Consider the following 20,189-nt stretch of genomic DNA (forward strand, 5'->3'; position numbering starts at 1 on the left):
GGGTTACTATTGACCAGAAACTCAACTGGACTCATCATATAAATGCAGTCATTACAATAGCAGGTCCCAGGTTAGAACGCTGTATTGAGTAACTCACACCCCAACTTCCCACAGCATGTCTACCATCCACAAGGCACAAGTCAGGAGTGTGATGGAACACTCCCCACTTGGCTGGGTGAGTGCAGCTCCAACAACACTGTAGAAACTGATACCATCCAGAACAAAGCAGCCTGCTTCATTAGCACCATATCCACAAGCATCCATGCCCTCTGCCACTGATACTCAGTTGCTGCAGCATGTATCATCTACATGACGCACTGCAGAAATTCAAAGATCCTTAGACGGTATCTTCCAAACCCACGACCTTTTCCATCGCGAAGGACAAAGGCAGCAGATATACGGGAACACCACCAACTACAAATTACCTTCCAAGTCACTCACCATACTGACTCGAAACATATCTCCTTCAGTGCCTGTTCATAATCCTGGAATTCTCTCCCTAAAGGCATTGTGGGTCTATAGTAAAGACTGCAATGGTTCAAGGAGGCAGCTCACCATAACCTTCAAGGGCAATTCAGCACAGCCAAATGCTGGCCAGCCGGTGATGCACAAGTCCAACAGGTGAATAATAATAATAAAAAATTGCTCTCCCCTTTCATCATCTGGCACAATTTCTTATGTGTCTTGATGCCACATTTTGTCTTATAACATTCTGGCAAAGCAGTTTGTAACGGTTTATAGTGTTAGTGTTAAAGGTGCCATATAAATATGTAGGTCAAAGTTTCAAAGCTGGCAAGCACTAGATCTTCAGCATTGTTGAGAGAGGAAGTAGTATAAAATCAGGGGAGTAGTAAATTGTAATTAGTAAACTGTATAGAACAAATGGTGAGACTCCAGCTGGAGAGCTCAACAAATCTGGATTTGACACTTTCAAAAGGTCTTGGAGGTAGTGAGGTCAAGATTTTCTAGACTAGTATCAATGCTGAGGGGATCTGTAGAGATACGAGAGAGACTGTCCTTAAAGCAAAAAAGGTATACAATACAAATACTCAAAGCCATGAGCAGTTTTGATGAAATAAACAGAAACTGTTACCAGTGACAGAAGGGTTAGCATCCAGAGGCAGATTTACCACTGAAAACAAAATACACATTTTCCAAAGCTATCCATTTTGTACTCACAGGACAGTCTTCAAGAATACCAATGAACCAGCTCATTTTTATTGACTTGTAACAGTCTCAGCTAAGTTTGTGTTTAAACTCAAACAACATGGGTGACAGCCATTCACTGTATATTTTGTCAGGACAATGCCTTGACAATACTTTAAATTTTGAATAAGGCAAATTTACAATGTTGCAGTTAACTGCCAATCATCAATAATAGTGTATTTTCCATTTAATGCTCCTTTAACACTTACTCCTCATACACAATAATGTTAGCTTTTCCGTTAAATTGGTATTCCTAAAAATCATACCTGTGAATGCAACTTAAAAAGCTTCAATAAATGACTTTTTCAGTAATATTCCAGTCCCATGCTACCAAGCGATAATTTATAGACAATTCATGATGATTCAGTGAAAACGTGACAACTTTTCCAAAAAAGGAGGCCAAAACCGCTGTGCTCTAAAATGCACTGCCTGAAGTGCTGTAGTTTCAAATTAACAATTGTCCCATAGATAAAAGAATGAATTGGATAAGTCACCAAAATGAAGAAACATTTATTGGCTTAAGGAAAAGGAGAGGGAAGTGAGAATAAATGGATAGTGTGATCAAAGAGCTGACAAAGGGATAATGGGTCAAATGTTTCAATGCTGTGTCACGCTATCATTTTTAAAACATCTAGAGTAATATGGCTTAACAATTTCAGGTCAGGGACTAACAGTAATGTGTAGAAAATACTTCAGGATATAAAATAAATCTACTTTAGGAACTGATCAAGATTCATAGGAGTAATAGCACATGACTGTTGCATTCAATCCATCAAATACATTCCAGCATTCTACTGGATCATGGCTGATCTGTAATAACTATTTACCAGCCTACAACTGAAATCCCTTGATATTATTTTTCTCACTAAATTCTTGAAAAAAATCAAAGTAGTCTGACTGAATCATGGCAACTATGTATATAGATTAACTTTCTCACCATCTTTATATGCCTTCACTCCATTGTAAGGGAACAGGGATTTTTTATTCAGTTCCATCAACCAGCGAATAGTTGATTTACTCAGGCCAACTATTTCAACAGCAGATCCATCTCTGCAATGTAAAAACATTTCAGCTGGTCAGTTTATAGGATCAGATATTTCTTTGAAGGATAGATCATCGGAGAAAACTTAAAACTTGCAATTATATATAGTGGCAACAATGCTTTAAGCTTACCTCCTCTAAAGGCTTCAGAAATAGAGGAGAGGGTTTCTGAGGATAATTTAAAGCTTTGTTAAAGAGGTAGGTCTCGAAGCTGATCTTAAAAAGCAGCAAAGAAAAGTGGAGAGAAAGGAAGGTTTTAGAAGAAATTCCAGAGTGTGGGGTCTCTCAGTGGTTGAGAGAACAGCTGGATAACAATTGAGGAGCAGGTTGACATAACAGGCCGTAGTCAGTTAAGCAGTGTTTGATAAGAGATAGGCTGTGGAATTTGTTTTTATCCCCATCACAATTTGCTATAAAAAGTTAGTATGATCTCTTTAGGAACATTTGTTTTATTGGCCACCCTTCGTTATCCTATCGTTTGAGATATTTGTGTAATATATGGCTCCAAACAAGGATAGGGCAGATCAGATATGATGTCGTCAGGTGCCTTTCCCAAGAAAGAATTGTGAAATCCAACTAAAGTAATAACATTTGGCAGCTTTTATTGACACTTAGTTTTAGTGCTAGTTCACAATAATTTCACAAGACTGTGCTGTTGACAGGTATCTTGCTCAAAACAGTAAATTTATCAAGAGGCACAGAAGAACTTTGTTCACTTTCAAGAAGGGTGTAAAGGACAATCCATGGTGATTATTGGTAGAGGTGGCATAGACAGTCTAGGGCAAGTGGTGGCTAGTGGCTTGCATGGGTTGGTCAGAGTTGCCACTATTTTGGTATAAGGTTATAAAGGGGACACAAAGGGACAAAGGGAGGAATAACAGAAACAGAAGATAGAAGTAGGATACACCATTCAACTTTAAGTCTGTTCTGCCACTCAATATTTTCATGACTGATGACTTATATCAATAGCCTAATCTCACTTCCTATCCCCTCAGACACAAGAGCTACATCTACCTCTTTCTTGAAAACACAATATTTTGGCCTCAACTACTTTGTGGTTGCAAATTCTACAGGCTCACAACTCACTGTGTAAAGAAACTTCTCCTCAACTCAGTCCTAAATGACTTACCCCTTATCCTTAAGGAAATGACCCCGTTGTGGACTCAACCAGAATCAGGAACAATGTTCCTACATCTAACCTGTTTTGTCTTGTTAAAATTTTAAGTTTCGAAACAGTTCCCATTTCCGTCCATTCTTCTAAACCTCAATGATATAATTCTAACCAATTCAATCTCTTGTGTTAGTCCTGCTATCCCAAGAATCAATTTGGTAAGCCTTCACTGCCTCCCTTGATAGCAAGAGCATCCATCTGCACAGTAGATGCCCAAAGCTGAATACAATATTCCAGGTGTGGCCTGTGTAATTGCAGCAAGATATCCCTGTTCCTGCACTCATGTTCCCTCACCACAAAAGCAACAGACTGCTTCCTTTATGGCCAGTTAAACCTGTATGCTTATTTTCAGAAACTTGTGCACGTGGACACCCAGGTCTTATTGAGCATTCCCCACTTCCAAATAATAATGTGCCTTCCTATGTTTGACACCAAAGTGACTAATAGCGATGAGTTGGGGTATGGGGAAGCAAAATTTACAGGTGAGTGATTTTTATTCTGTATTTTTCTTCTCAGCATCTACAGAATGCCAGAGCATCAGGACTGACATTTCACCTGGGATCTGACAGTGTTTACATTTTCATTTTCACCCACCCTCAGTGAAAATCTGATGTTTCAGGGCACTTCTCCTGAGTCATATTTGTGGAACCTCAATCTGCATTCTCGACTCTGGAGACATATTTGAAGCTAATGTTTCTAAGTTTCCTGATGTTAAATTGGAAGGTAACTGTCTGGCATCCCGTTCAGGTTGTCTGGAATCCATAAGTAGGGGAAGGGAGGTAGAGAGGCAGAGCTGAATGTCATATGCTTACTGGAGCAATGTCAAGTACTAACATGTAGATGAGAAGTAGCAAGGATAGATCCTTAGGGGGCTCCAGAGTAAAGGCGTGGAAATGTGAAGTTAAACTATTGCAAGAGATATTTCCTGACCTACAGAGCAAGAATAAAATTAGGCAAGGGCAATGTTTCTATTATGGTCACAGAGGCGAGAGGTTGAAGGTGGTTAATGTTTTCAATTGTGTCATAGGCCACAGACTACTCCAGAACGAGGACGCTAGAGTCTATTAAGAGTCACATTACACGTCATTAATGGTCTTAAGGACCGTTTAGGTGCAAAAACTTGACTGGAGTGATTCAAATATGGAGTGACAGGAAAGATGTGAGGAATTTGGAAGAGATGATGCCAAGGGCACTGATTTAAAAAAAAAACAATGTCACAGGCTTTGATGACAAAAGAGGATAGAGAAGCTACAGTTTCTGAGAAGAGGGGTAATGTTCAAATTGAACGTAAATGAGTAACGGTGAAAAAAGGGGAAACAGTACATAAGAGGAAATTGCTTGCAGTAACAGATAACAGGGTCTGGTACAGACGTTAGGGAGTCAGGAAGTTAGTGGTAAAAAGGGTTGAGAAAGTAGAGAATGGATCTCTGAGGGGGCAAGCTTGATGAGGGTTTCTGAGGAAATAGGAGTAAAAACAAAATAAAGTACACTACATGTACGTTCTTCTCTTCTCAAAAATACTTGCAGTTAAGTATCTATTCTAAGATGTTTACTGATTATAACAGCTTCTGGAGGAATAAAATACAACTGAGCTAACCTAAGGAAATTAAGCAACTCAAGGGTCATGCACATCAGCCAACTTTAACCCCATTGCAGATTGACTCTTGACTAGTAAGAAGTGCAAGCACAATTTTGCACTAACCACTGCAGATGTTTTTAAATATCAAATTAGATTTAAGAAATAAACATAGAAATTAATTTCTATTAATATTTACAGTTTTGGTTCAGCAGTTTCACAAAAGTGATTGCAGAAAACAAAATACACAACATTTTAAAAAATTGGTCCTTGATTTGAAGTTCCATATCTTCAATCTCATTTTAAGGACACTTTTACCTTGGTGTAGCTGGAATTCCTTTATTTTGAGCTATTTCACTCTCTCCCATTTTGTCCATCCAAGTGCCACAGTTATATCGCTGCCCTCCAAAAACAAAGCCTGTTTCTTGGTTCACCCCTACAGCAACGTTGAAACCTTCAACAGAAGTAACCAACACGTTACACATAATGTCTCAAATTATTTACAGTATATGCAAGAATTGGAGATGTAGCAGAAATACCTTCATCTTTCATGTGTGGATCCATATGAGGTCCAGCATTTCTTTCTCTATACTGTACACCTTCCATATGGCGCTGCATGACCTCCTGAATGACATCATACAGGGGCTGTTCCTGGTTTGAATAATATCACAAAATGTATTATAGACAAGTTTATTTTTTCTTTTAAAAACATTTTAAATTAGTATTCATTTGTTATTTCTGGTTAAACTTTTACTTCTGACTCAAACAAACACCCAATATACAAGAGGCCTAGTTCTGCACCAGTGGCAAATGAACAGTATCAGAAACACAAAAACATAGAAAATAGGACCAGGAAGGCCTTTCAACCCCTTGAGCTTGTCCCACCATTCAACATCATAAGGCTCATTACTGAGTTCAATATCCTAATCCCTCCCTCTCCCCATATCCTTTTGGCCATGAAAGCTATATCTACCTCCTCCCTGAAAACACAATCAATTTCTTTGAAGTGAATTCCACAGGCCCGCCACTCTCTGGTTGAAGAAATTTCTCCTTAGATCAGTCCTAAAAGTTTAAGGGGGGGGGGAGCAAAAAAACAGATAAACCTATGACTCCTGGTTCTGGATTCCACCAACATCAGGAGCATCCTTCCTGCATCAACCCTGTCCAGTACTGTTGTTAGAATTTTAGAGGTTTCCATGGGGTTTCCCCTCATCCTTACAAAGTTGAGTAAATATGATCCCAACCAACTCAATCTCTCCTCCTCTTTCAGTTCTGCCATCGCAAGATTCAATTTAGTAAACCTTAGCTGCACTCCTTCTACAGCAAGAGCATCCTTCCACAGATAAGGTGACCAAAACTGCACACAATCATACCTCATCAAGGTCTTGTATAATTGCAGCAGGATACCCTTGTCCCTCTCCTTGAATCCTCTCTCTACAAAGGCCAACATAGTTTGTCTTTGTTACTGCCTGCTACACCTGCAATTTATTTTCAGCAACTGGCGTACAGACACGCAAGTCTGGTTGAGTATTGCCCTCTCAATTTGCAGCCAAATAATGATCTACCTTCCTATTTTTGCTACCAAATTAATCCCCTCACATTTATCCACATTATACTATGCACAATCTATTGATTTTTCCTCATGATTTGTCCTTCTTCCATTGCAGCTATCTAATGGATTTAACTCATCTACCATACATTTGCACATGCACTCAAACTATCCAAATCACACTGCAACATATGTGCATTCTCCCCGCAACTCATCCTTCCATTCAGCTTTGTGTAATCTGCAAATTGAGATATTACATTCAAATTTCATCAAAAATTGTTCACATATTCCAAATAGCTGGGGTCCTAGTACTAATCCATGCAGCACCCCACTAGTCACCACCTGCTGTTCAGAAGAAAACCAGTTCCCTACAGATTTTCTATGTGTTTTTGCACTCAAACTTGCAGTTATAACAGTGCCGCCCCACCCACACATCTACACACATTGCCACCTTTGGGTATCTGAGATCAGTGTAATTAGCATAACTAAAAAGGTATTTCTTCTTACGTAATCAACTGAAGAATTCTTCCTAAGGCAGACGTTTCGTCACCATACTCGTTGACATCATCAGTGCAGCCTCCAATAAAAGTGATGTTATTCTACTCCGCTTGGAAATATACTGTCTGGTACGTTATGGTGAGGAGTGCCATTTCTGCTTTTGATCTGTATGGGTTTGTATATGGATTTGTAAAATACCCATACAGATCGAAGCCAGAAATGACACTACTCGCCATAACATACCAGGACAGTATAAATTCTAAGTGGAACAGAATAACATCGCTTCATTGGAGGGTGCACCAATGATCTCCCCTAGCATGGTGATGAAATGAGAACAAGCCAGGTCAGTGAGCAAGTCAGCAAGCTCACCCACAACCCGAGCTACAGATCTTGGCCAAAACTTTATTCTGAGAGATTTGCTCACTAAATAAATTTCTAACTTGTTTATCCCGCTTTAACGTCAAATTATGGGAAGCAATAGTTTCTGAACTGTGAATTGGTTTCACAGAAACAATACATTGGGTCATGCTCTCCTCCCCATCTTCTGAAGCTATGCCCCACACAGGCAGAAAGGCCAAAGCAGAATTTGGCCGGGTCCTTGCTCTGCTCTTCAGTTCAGGGAGAAAATTCCTACCAGTTCCAACACTATTAACAATGTTTAAAATTATGCACAAACTATTGATTTTTCCTCCAATGATTTATCCTTCTTCCATCACAACTACCTCATGAATCCAACGCAGCAGTTATGACCTGGCTCCCAGATTTTTCTCTCTTCTCAAGATCTTGTAAAAAGTGACAAACAGGATCTTAGCCACAACACCGTCCTCCCCCTAGCAACTGTCCGAGACTAAACAAGAAAGTTTGTAACCTGCTGTATTTGATCCAAGATGAATTTTCAACTGTACATTTGGGACATCTCTAACAAACTATTCCCACTTCCCTAACATCCATCAACAGCTTTGGAATTCTCTCCCCTCATTTTCCTTCTTTGAGATTCCTTAAAACCTTCATCCTCAACCAGGGAGTTTTGGCTTACTGCATGAATATTTCCCTATGTGGAACAATACCATAGATTGATTTATTTCTGAAGTGCCTTGAGACACATTAAATGTGCTGTACAAATGCAAGCTGTTGTAGTGAACCATATTTAATGAGTCTTAAGGCTGTAATATGCCAATCATTACGTAGCTTATGGTTATTATGTATTGCTGTTAGGGTTCAGGAGTACAGAAGCTATCAATTTAGGCTTCCTCAGAACAAATTTGAGCTTTTGGTGCCTCAGTTTTTTGTATTTGTTAGGTGAAGAAAAGAGAAAGGAGACAGATATTTCAAGCTTTTGTAATACCAACAGTAACAACACAAGATCACACAGTTGTTTGAAAGACACCTATTGAAAGACTACAGAACAGAAAACAAAAATAGGTAGCATGTTGTATAGTTCTATTTAGCCATCATTTTTTGTGAATTAAATCAAGCTTTTTCTCTGACTGAAATTAAATTCAAAGACGAGAACTGGACTTAAACATTAAACCATAGGGAGCTGAATTTGTAGGACATTGTAATGATAATTCATTACTTAGTGTCCTAGCCTTGACTAATGGGATACCTCTGTCAAATTGGAACAACTGAACCACATAGTTGGAAGGGGTTCACTGAAATCTTTTAATTAGGCCTGTGCTATCAAAATATACTAATCAGAATGATCTAGAGAAGCTTTTAAAGTCTTACAAATATTTTGAAGTACTGAACTTAGGAGGTACAGTAAGTTTGTAGACAACACCAAAATTGGAGGTGTAGTGGACAGCCAAGAAGGTTACCTCAGTACAATGGGATCTGATGCGATGAGACAATGGGCCAAGGAGTGGCAGATGGAGTTTAGATAAATGTGAGGTGCTGCATTTTGGAGAAGCAAATCAGGGCAGGACTTGTACACTAATGGTAAAGTCCTGGGGAGTGCTGCTGAATAAAGTGACCTTGGAAAGCAAGTTCACAGTTCCTTGAAAATAGCGTCACAGGGATCTAAGTTAGTGAAGGTGGTGTTTGGTATGCCTGACTTTATTGGTCAGTGCATTAAGTAAAAGGAGTTGGGAGGTCACGTTGCAGCTGTAGAGAATATTGATTAGACCACTTTTGGAATACTGCTTTCAATTCTGGTCTCCCTATTGTAGGAAACATGTTAAACTTGATAGGGTTCAGAAAAGATTTGAGGATGTTGCCAGATTGGAGCGTTTGAGCTATACTGAGAGGCTGAATAGGCTGGGACTATTTTCCCTGGAGCATCAGATGCTGAGGGTTGACCTTATAGAGGTTTACAAAAATCATGAGGAGCAAGGATAAAGTGAACGGCCAAGTATTTTCCCCAGAATGGGGAGAGACCAAAACTAGAGGGCATAGGTTTAAAGGAGAGAAGAAGAAACATTTAAAAAAAAAAGGGACCCGGGGGCAACTTTTTCCACTCAGACTGTGGTACACGTATAGAACAAGCTGCCAGAGGAAATGGTGGAGGCTGGTACAATGACAATATTTAACAGGCATCTGGATGGGTATACAAATAGGAAGGGTTTAGGGGGATATGGATGAAATTCTGGCAAAGGATTTCTGGCCGGCATGGACAAGTTGGACTGAAGTCTGTTTCCGTGCTGTACAACTCTGATTCTACTGGTGCTACATCAGCAGAGGAGGACAAAACATTTGCAATTACAAGGATCAGTCAGCATAGAAGAAAGGACTTTGTGCCATAATTGAACTTTGCTGCAAATTGTCAAGGTGAAGGAAATAATTACCACAGCGCCTACGGCAAGAGCTGGAGACTGGTCAGTAGGATATAGTCGAGATACAGGACATTTGAGAATTTTCAATCCATTTTCAACCTTCAAACAATAATCCTGAATACATTGCAGCCACCACCAGACAGCATCTCTACAATTGTATCGAGCACATATTCCATGACCAAGTAGATTTGGAATTAGGCCGTGCCGCAGAGTAGTGGCAAATGCGAGGATTATATTCCTGTAATTAAATTAAATAAAATATTTTTAGTACTGACAGGGCTGAAGATTTCTTCCCCTCCCCCCGCCAAAGACAACTAATTTTCATGAATTCAACAACAACACCTGCAAAGCAAATGAAGTTGGATATGCAGACACTCAAAATAGCTTGATCACATGAAACTCCACCGTTTAATGAAACATTTAGGGTCAAAACAATAGACTGACAAATAGGCTTTGACATATAAAGTCTGTTTTTTTTTAAAAACGCCAAGTATTGCCAACACTGGAGATCAGAAATAACGAAAAAAAAACTGCATAATCTCTGTCAGTCAAGTTATAATTTCACATCTTTTGTTCTATTGTTTCTTAGGAAAGCTACTGTTCTCAAGCTTCTGTAGTTGAAAGTGCAGGTTTGTACTCCTGTTGACTCAAAATTCAAATCATGGAAGCACAGGAGGATTACAGTATGGAAGGAAGACATCTGGCCTAGTATGTCGAAAGATACTCAGCTAATCTCAGCTAGTCTTTTCCTGACAACTCTGTAGTTCTTCCTCTTCAGATAAATATAGAATTCTCTTTGAAAGCAAAAGACTGAGCATGCTTTCACCACACACTCAGGAGCACATTCCAGATCCAAATCACTTACTGCATGAAAATAGATTTCTACGTGTTGCCAGTGGTTCTTTTGCCGATTGCCTTAAACCAGCATTCTTGATCCTTCTCTTTCCACCCCCACTCCCCTGCCCCAAATGGGAATGGATTCTCTCTACTCTGCCCAGAACCTCATGATTGAGAGCATGTCTGTCAAATCTCTTCTCCAAGAAGAGGGCCCAGATTCACAATCAATCCAGTTAATTGAAGACCATCATACCTTCTCCAATGTCTTCAGATTCTTCCTAAATTTTTCTCCCAGAACTATTCACAATACACCTGAGGCTGAATTATTGTTTTATGAAGCTTCATTATCACTTACTTGCTTTTGTACTCTGAACTTTTACCTATAAGTTCAGGGTGTCATGATGTTCTGTCATCTTGGGTTGATATTGCAAATATCTTGAATGAACAGGTCCATCACAAATGCAATCTCTAATGTGAGCATCTATTAAAAAATAACTATTTAAAGACAAAATAGAACAGATAGAGATCTGAGATGATGTGTCACTGGGTCACTTTTGATAATCACAGACACCCAAACTCTGGTGAGAGATTGGACAAGTAAGAACTAGAAACCTGTTTTATTGTCAAAATTTCTTACACTTCCAGGACAGTAGACCCTCTTATTGCCTCTTGCTTCAAAGTTGCTCCTTCATATCTACAAAGACAGCACTTGGCTAAATAAGTAGTAAATCAAATCTGTTTCCAAACTGAAGACATCTTGCGTAAATCAGGCTGGAAAACGGTGGGTTGATTCTTATTCTTTTTGGTCTGAATTACATGAGATTTTTGGAGGGATTTGCACTATGGCACCAAGGAAGCTCTCACCTCATCTTACTAAACTTTCCTCAGTAACTATCTACCCTGCCCCCATGTCCAATTTCTGCCTTATTTTACCATACACTGTTCTTGAAAGAAGTCTCCAGTCATCATAATTCCAGAATGCATCAACAACCCTCATACCTGTGCCATCTTGAAAAACACCATGCACCGACTGACTGTGGTTCTGTAAATCCAGAACTGTTCTATACTATTCCTGGCATGGCAGGCAGAGGTAAATCAACAATCTGCTGTATGGGCATGGACCTGCAGGTCCTGGACAGTATGGTGCAGAGGTGGACTTCCTCCCCTGGGACCAGCAGAGGCAGCCACAACACCAGACCATGACAGCCTGGTCTGAAGTCGCTATGCAATATGGACGGTCTCAAACATCTAAAAAGTGAATTCACTGTTGGAAGAAGGTCAATGACTTTCTCCATCACCACAGTAAGTGCCACCCATCTTCCCTTTAATACCTTTGACTGTTTCTTGTTACTCTTTTTACTTGACACCAATGCTCATGATTTATCACTTTCAAAGCCTTCAAAACATCTTCCTTTACTCACTGGTATCCACTTAAGCTTCTGACACCACTAAATCCAATCACTTGCACAGGACACCACCCCACCTGCACTGCAAGTTTCAGCCATGCCACTTATTTTCATATCCCTTAATATTTGCCTCTCATATTCCAATAGGGCAGAAAGAGTCAAGTCTGCGAGCCTGGTATCTTTGTTTGAAGGGCAAAATGCAAAGAAGCAAGGCAAGGTAGGTGTTGAGATGTGCCTTTCAGGATTTGTTCAGTCATGTTTCTTTCGAAAGCAAGAGTTGTAGAAACTTGGAGATGAACCGAGCTAGCTTTGGTTTTTATAAGAATAGTTGGAACACTAGATACAGCATGAAGGGGCGGCATCAAGCTCCCAAAGAACCAGGATTTTACTTTCAGATTTCAGCAGTTGCTAGGGTCTTGGAGCTGGATGTGGAAGCTGTTATAACTGTCCCCGTTACTCCTCTCTGTTACAGCTAAAAGCTGGGGTTCTCTTACTGCTGCTGGAACTGCCTGTGAGACAATCGATTTTATTGAATTTGCCTTTGCCACATCATATGTTTATGGGATGTTACTGTATTGGAACATTTGATGCTCAGTAATTAAAAAATCTATTATTCTGTTAAGTTTTCCAATAGAGTTAAGTTATTCTGATTCATCTGTCTTTTGGTGATTTTTTTACACTATAGTTAAAATGCAAAACAAGTGTATTTTACTTTAAGCTTGGTAGTTTGACCAATCAAATTGCACTCAGGAGCATAATGCCTTACATTTGTCTTTAAAAATGAGAAAAGTTGGGGTCTAGGCTATCTTCGTAATATATTTTTTGGGGATTTAGTCTAGTCTATAATATGGTAATCTTGCAAACGTCTGAAAGCTATGACAGTGGGCAAGGAGCCCAGGCATGCAACTTGGTGTTGGATACGTTTCTGATGCCACTATGTCTTTGCAGCATTTCAACAATAGATGGTGGAGCTGCAATGAAATCAGAAGCATCTTGCAAATGTATTGAGGATGTGCCATAAAAGGTTCTAAGAGACTGGCATCTGTTATGTACCATTGTCTGTAGACATGGGGTGGATGTGACTGATGCCTATGGAGTGTGCTCTGAGATGTGGTATCCAACATGGATTTTATCCAGAGCAAGCAGCAAACTAAAATTCGCCAGGTAACTGCTCCGGTTTCCTTGTCAAGTTTCCTCCATCTGAAACTAGTCTAAGATCGAAAGCAGAATATTAATAAAAGCCAAGTTGAGCTGTCAACAAGGCACGTAACAAGCAATAATCCTCAACTGGCAACTCAAGAATCTCACCAGACAGGTGTCAAAGCATAAAAGATGCTGATATCAACCTCACTGAACTTATCACCATAGTGCAATATCTCACACCCTATTAAGATTCTGCCCAATATTTCCAGCTTTCTTCAGTTGTGATGAAAGGTTATCAACCTGAAATATGGAGCTGATTTTTGGTTAAAAAAAATTAGCCAAGTATCAATTTCAAGGAGTTCCTTCAAGGGTCTGAGAGTTCCAGTAAGTTCTCTCACATGATTAATTGCTTCTCGCGCATCACACATGCATCTGCAGCACTGCTCTCAATTAATCTTGTGCTGCCAGTGGCAGACATACTTGGTGCTGCTGGACATTTTGGGATTCCCACTGCTGGTCTCAGTTAAAAACCAACTGAGAATCAGGTCAATTATTGCCAGCCACAAACTGCCCTTTACAGTACACTTAGTGGGGAAGCAAACTAAAAGGATAAAGCTTCTGAGGACACCCACGTGGCACAGGTGACACCTCATTTGATATAAAATTTGACATTCCTAAATGGGTTGGTACTTTATCTCATTATCCCAGCGTGCAAAAAAATCCACATTTGCTTCTGGGATTAAACAGGAGTTTCTGGCTCTTTCAACAACAAACAAATTTCCAGTCAAAGAATGATCACTCCCCCCAGATCAGATCTATTGGAATTGGGGAGCAATTAAATACTATCTGACTTTTTGCATCTAGCATTACATTGCTTTACTGGTGAAGGTGATGCTCCTCCTGATCAATGCTCACAACTTTCTCAAAAGACTACTGTTACTTAGCTTTATTTCTTATTTTCCTAACTTATATTTATACTGTGTACATCTGTAATGAAGTATAACCTTTTTTCTTTATTTTCTGTATTTTTTGTACCTAAGATTTGTCTCGAGGTATGTTGAAGATAACATGGCACTGTGTATCAGCACATGCTGCCAGCCATTGTACACTTATCGCCATACTCCTTTTCTTCTGTGACTTGAGTACACGTGACAATAAATATGATTGTAGAATGGCAAAGCAACAGAATTACAATGACTATCATAACATCTGTTTGCTCCAGTTGTTGAGTGCACAGAATGCAAGGATGATGCAGCACATGCTCTGACAGTTACCGCAAAACTCCACAGATCAATCCAAACATCAGCACCTCATCATCTACTGCTCGACAATGGTGCTGGTAGAAGAATGGGTTGCATTGTATCTATAATTGGTATTAAGCAGTGGGATGCACAAAACAGTCACTAGCAATGCTTGCAGAGGGTAGCCCTAGTGTCTTAGTAATAGTCCTTAAAGGCAAGTAGACCCTGAAATGAAGAAAATATGAAGTGTTCTCTAAGATATAGGCATCAGAGCAGTTTCCAAGGTAGCTGGTGCAGAATTATAAGATGCAATACTGATGATCACAGATAATTACTCAAACATGTTATGATAACACTGTCAAAATAACTTGTGACCTTACTGAAACACTGGAGATTCTTAGGGGGCTTGACAGAGTAGACACAGAGATTGTTTCCTTGTGAGAGAGAATTTAGGGCCAGAGAGCATAAACTCAGAACATGGAGATGCCAGCGAGGACAGAGATGAGGGAGAATTTATTCTCTTAGAAGGTTGTCAATCGTTGGAATTCTTTACCACAGAGGGTTATCAAAGCAAGGCTGAAACACATTTTTGATGAGTAAAGGAATCAAGTGTTATGGGATATGACAGGAAAGTGGAGTGGAGGGTTATAGGATCCATCATATCATGTTGAATGGGGCCTATTTCTGCTCCTATACCTCATGGTAATGGTTAAATGTTAACGAATGCAAATATGAATCTCACTACTCACTGGCAAGACTCTTATCCTGCCATTAAAACCTTTAGTGAAAAAAAAAAGACTTTTATTTTAGTCAAAATCAGGAATCTCATTTTACAATCTTATCAGACTTTCCCAAGTGACTCAACATTTCGGAGGCTGGGAAAACTCCCCCCATTAACTTCATTGCTTGTCACAAATTCTGCCTGAACTGCTGAGTTTTTAACAGCACTTTCTGTTCCAGTAGTTTTTAAAAATAAACTAACACATCATTCTTTAACCCAATGCCATTTTTCATTTAGATTACCCACCAATGATCTATTGCTCTTTTTCGTGTAATTCTTTGACAGAAATGAATGCTGCTCATTTATACGCTTTTGACAAGGGGTTTTCACTTGGAATGTTACATCGATTCTCTTGACAGATGCTGCCTTACTTGCAGGAGGCTTTCAGAATTTTTTGCTTTTGCTTTTATTATGCCATCCTCTTGGGTTTCAGAAGAATAATGAACTTGTATGAGAACATGTACAATCAGACCAACATGACAGCTAGGAGTGCTCATTTATTAATGCATAAGCTTAGGACCCTTTTCTCTCAGCTCACCAAAAGGCAGCAAATTTCATTCTGGGCGGCATGGTGGCTCAGTGGTTAGCACTGCAGCCTCACAGCGCCAGGGACCTGCGATCGATTCCAGCCTCGGGCAACTGTGTGTAGAGTTTGCACATTCTCCCTGTGCGGGTTTCCTCCCACAGTCCAAAGATGTGCGGTCTAAGTGGATTGGCCATGCTAAATTGCCTGTAGCGTTCAGGGGTGTGTGGGTTATAGGGGGATGGGTCTGGGTGGGATGCTCCAAAGGGCAGTGTGGACTTGTTGGGTCGAAGGGCCTGTTTCCACAGTGTAGGGAATCTAATCTAATCTAAAAACCTTACAAGAATCAGAATGTCACTCTTCTGACCATTGCAGACTCAATCAACATGTACTAGTTAAAAAGCTTGTAGTGTGTAGCCTACATATAAAAAGTTGAATTTCAGTTTATTTTCAGAAAACAAAACACTTTGATTTACATTTATCTCTGCATCTAAGATATTGGAGCATGCCAAGAAGCACAAAAAAAGGCTGAAGAGTGGTTGTTCCACTGTGGACAGGGCACTGGCACAGCAGTGTGGATGGAAAACCTACTTTGGTCCCAATAGGCACTGCATATACACAAATCTGTCTGGGAAAATTCTCTCCAAACATTTCTTTGATTGATAATTCCTTACCTGGCCTCTAAGTAGCGTCCTGTCACCAGCATTAGACCTCGGAGAGAAATGAATGTATCTCTACCCCAACAACGGAATAGTCCAGAAGAAAAGTGTGGTAGCCCTTAGTAAGAAATTTGAAAATCCTATTTAGAAGAGATAGAATTGAAAACAAATAAAAAGGTGCAATTTCCTTTCAGCAAATCAATGTAGAAGGAAATTACTCCTGTTATATGGTACTCTAGTATCAGGAACTCACATTCATACAAAATTAGCATGTGAGTTGAACACCTTTATCACATAATCAGTTTGCTATGGAGTCAAAATACTAAATAGTACTAGCTCTTTATGACAATGTTACCCTGAAAAGTTCAACAATTAAAATGATATAGAAGATAATCAAATTTGACCCAAAATGTGAAATCAATAGACAAAATTGTTTCATTACATAGACTTGTTTTGACAGCTTTTTTAAAAAACTAAGTTGAGGTAGTTGTAAAACAGGAAAATTAGGATATTACAGGTTTCCTAGGGCTCCTGAATTTCAGCTTTTGTGCAAAAGCATCAAAATAAAACTTTCAATACATTTAAATTAAGTACAGGATCAGAAATAGTTGTTGCTTACCTGCTGCTAACGAAACACAGCATTGTTCGATCTCATCGGTAATGTAGTTATGTCTAGTCGGAACACCTTCTATGCAACCAGACAGTTTTGGAAGAGCAGGAAGTCTTCCCACTCCACACATTTGCAATGAACTCAGAGCAAGTTGCTTCACAAATGATGAGCCATTCTGCACAAAACTACAAGAAAATAAAAATTGTATGAGTAGAAACCTTAGCAATAAGAATTTATAAACTTGTCACCTTGTAAATGTCCACTTTTATTGATTCTTCCTTTGTGCAAATCCAACCACCAGCCCTGCCCGCCGCCTTAAATGAAAACTTTAAGTACATTTGGGAACCAACCAGCAATATTACAGCTTTTGATTATGCACAACTAGTTAAACAAGTGAGGTTGGTTAGCTCATTTGTCTGAATGGTTGGTTTGTAATGCAGAGTAACGCTAACAGCATGGGAATTGAACAGCTGAGGTTACTATGAAAGATTCTCCTTTTCATCCTCTCCCCTCATCTGAGGCATGGGGATCCTCGGGTTAAACCACCAGTCATTTCTCTAATTAGAGATAGGATTATGGTGACTTTACATGTTAGTTGAAGGAGTGACTCACCATGATTTGGATTTAATGCTAGGTCAGAAGGCAGGGATAGCATTAAATCGGGCATTTTGCCTGCAACCTATCCTGCCTTATACACCCATCTTGCCCTCACTACAATCAAACCAGTCGCAACAGGGTCTCATTCTGTTGGAAATGGTTTTGAACACCTCTGGGAAGACGGATGCAGGTGACGAGAGGGATAGGGAGAAAAGCTTCTTAATGGGGACTTCAGTGCTCCATTAAATCCAGCTGCTCAAGCTTTGCCACCAGACTCTGGAGTAATAATAAATTTAACCCTACTACAATTCTGCTCAACAATAACTGTTTTTACGCCCCACATAATCTGAGGACATTCCAAAGCACTTACAAACCAATGCAATATTTTTGGCCGTGCAGTCACTGTTGCAATACATGAAAACATAAACCGCCAAGATTTATGCCACTATATCCGACAAATGCTTGTGAGAAAACCAGATGGACAAGTTATTAACGACCAAGAACTTAGGAAATACCCCTGTTCTTCTCTGAAGATTTTATTTTCATCTAAAAGAGATGACTTGATTGAGCATCTCATCAGACAGAGTGTCTAGAAATGCAGTTCAACTCAGTACTGCATTGAAGTATCAGGCAGAACATGTGCACAAGGCTCTGAAGTGGGGTTTGAACCCACTAACTTCTTGACTGATTGATGGATCAGAAGAAAGGTGTTGTCATTAAGGTTCTATCTCCAGCCAAAAGAACAACAGGCCTTCGGAGCCTTGGGCCACTGTTAATAGGCCCCAATGTAGCTCCCTGTCCAGATTTTTCGGAACAATAAAATGGTTAAGCAGGTTAAATTATAAAGACAGATTGAATAGTTTAGACAATATACTCTCAGAGTAAGTGGAAATCAGAATGATAAACAAATGTTTGACAGATTTGATAGAAAATCTTTTAATTAGGAGGGTGAATACATAACAAGAAAAACAGAGTGGGTGCTACGAGAACTAACCATAAAATTAGAACAAGGCTATTTGGAAGTGATACCCAAAAATACACTTTACAGTTATGGTGTAAAACAGGAACACTCTTCCCTAAAGTTAGCTCAAAAACTTGATTTAAAAGACAAGAAAAAAATAGAACAATGAATTTTACGTGCAGATCAGGCAGGATGTCTCCAAATGGCAGTACTGGTGAGGGACTGAATGGTCCTACGTCCCTAACTGTGCATCATTGGATATACAATGCAATTGCTTCAAAGTCATTAAGAAATTCATGAAAAGCATTTACTGTCAGACTTGATATTTCTTGCACATTCATTAAATTTCCCCTTTTCCTGGTCTAACGTTTTTCTTTTAACTCTGTACATGTATAGGCTTTACAGGTTAAAATATTAGCCTCCTAACCTTCTGTACCACCATTACACTTCAACACCATTATATTTTTGTTCCAGCTTTAGCATCAGACGCACCTTGACATTTCATTCAATGTTACATCCACAAGAGTTTTGTATGCTCCTACAAGGATTGCATCGAAGTAGCACGGGATAAGGTAGCGAGGTAGGTTTTTGACGAAAGCAAACATGGCTTCAAACCACTTACCGATCTATTAGAAAACAGAACATTACATGATGTACTATGTTTCTAGTACAATACAAAATGTTAGTCAAATGTTGATTTACAGTTTTTAAATCACAAGCCATGACCAAAAATCTTCATTTCTGCAACACAAGTGCTTATAATGTAATAAGTGATCAAACTGCATGTATAGGTCAAACTCAAAATGCAAATCACTCGATATAAAACCATTTATTAAAAAAATCATTAATTAATGGGATGTGGGAGACACCAGCTAAGCCAGTATTTATTGTCCATTGCTAGCTGCACTTGAGAAATAAACGGAGAGAGGTGAGTTACCTTCCACCCAGTCATGTTAGATATATAATGAGATTTTGGAGGGAATCGACATCTCACATCATCTCACCAAATTGTACAGGCTCCCTCTGTCTCCTGTAAAATTGCTACACTTACAAGTGTAAGACACATCTACTTTTCCTGAAAAGAAGAACACAAGACCTAAGGCCTCAGAATGCCTCCCAGACACTTCACCTGTGTATTTCTTTGGTGAATTTTACCGAGGGATCAATACGTTTAGAGGCACAAGGGGAACATAGACTAGGACAGGTTTAATGGTGTGGCTGAAGTACACCATTCAACAGCATAGCACCACCTTTGCACTGGAGTGTCATGCCAGATTATCTGCTCAAGTTTCTGGACTGAAACTCTCTATGTTCTAACTTAGGAGTTGAGGGAGTGCCCACTGAGCTGGAGCAATTACTCTGTAGTCAAACCTTTGAACGAGTAGAATTTCTGCCAAAAAAAAGTAATAACCAGCCCTTGACATTTAAGTGTGCTGGGTTTCTGCATTTCAATTCTTTATTCAGTACTACACCTTTAAGGGAAAGGATTCAAATGCATGTCTTAAAATTTGTTAACAAATAGTAACAATTGATTAAATTGTGCAAGGACTTTTATTGTATACTGTTCTAAATTTGGGAAAGGGAGACAGGTGTCTGAAAACTGGATTTAGAGAGATGGC

At 39.4% G+C, this 20,189-nt stretch overlaps 1 protein-coding gene and 1 long non-coding RNA gene across 3 annotated transcripts in view; one reads left to right on the forward strand and one right to left on the reverse strand.

Moving 5' to 3' along the window:
* The window catches only part of LOC125456455 (uncharacterized), a 61,637-nt gene extending 57,709 nt beyond the window's left edge, over window positions 1-3,928 (forward strand). Inside the window, exon 3 of the long non-coding RNA XR_007248449.1 lies at window positions 3,771-3,928. This is a non-coding gene — a long non-coding RNA (uncharacterized LOC125456455). The remainder of the gene's footprint in view (window positions 1-3,770) is intronic.
* Window positions 1-20,189, reverse strand: part of agla (amylo-alpha-1, 6-glucosidase, 4-alpha-glucanotransferase a) — a 97,570-nt gene that overhangs the window by 9,458 nt on the left and 67,923 nt on the right. For both annotated transcript variants that reach the window (XM_048539565.2, XM_048539566.2), the window contains exons 23-29: window positions 19,063-19,196; window positions 17,022-17,197; window positions 16,418-16,520; window positions 9,825-10,050; window positions 5,534-5,645; window positions 5,313-5,448; window positions 2,144-2,256 (exon numbers count right to left, since the gene is read on the reverse strand). In XM_048539565.2, coding sequence (XP_048395522.1) covers window positions 2,144-2,256; window positions 5,313-5,448; window positions 5,534-5,645; window positions 9,825-10,050; window positions 16,418-16,520; window positions 17,022-17,197; window positions 19,063-19,196 — 1,000 coding nt within the window. The remainder of the gene's footprint in view (window positions 1-2,143; window positions 2,257-5,312; window positions 5,449-5,533; window positions 5,646-9,824; window positions 10,051-16,417; window positions 16,521-17,021; window positions 17,198-19,062; window positions 19,197-20,189) is intronic.

The sequence above is a fragment of the Stegostoma tigrinum genome, chromosome 8 (assembly GCF_030684315.1).
Source record: "Stegostoma tigrinum isolate sSteTig4 chromosome 8, sSteTig4.hap1, whole genome shotgun sequence".
Taxonomy (NCBI): domain Eukaryota; kingdom Metazoa; phylum Chordata; class Chondrichthyes; order Orectolobiformes; family Stegostomatidae; genus Stegostoma; species Stegostoma tigrinum.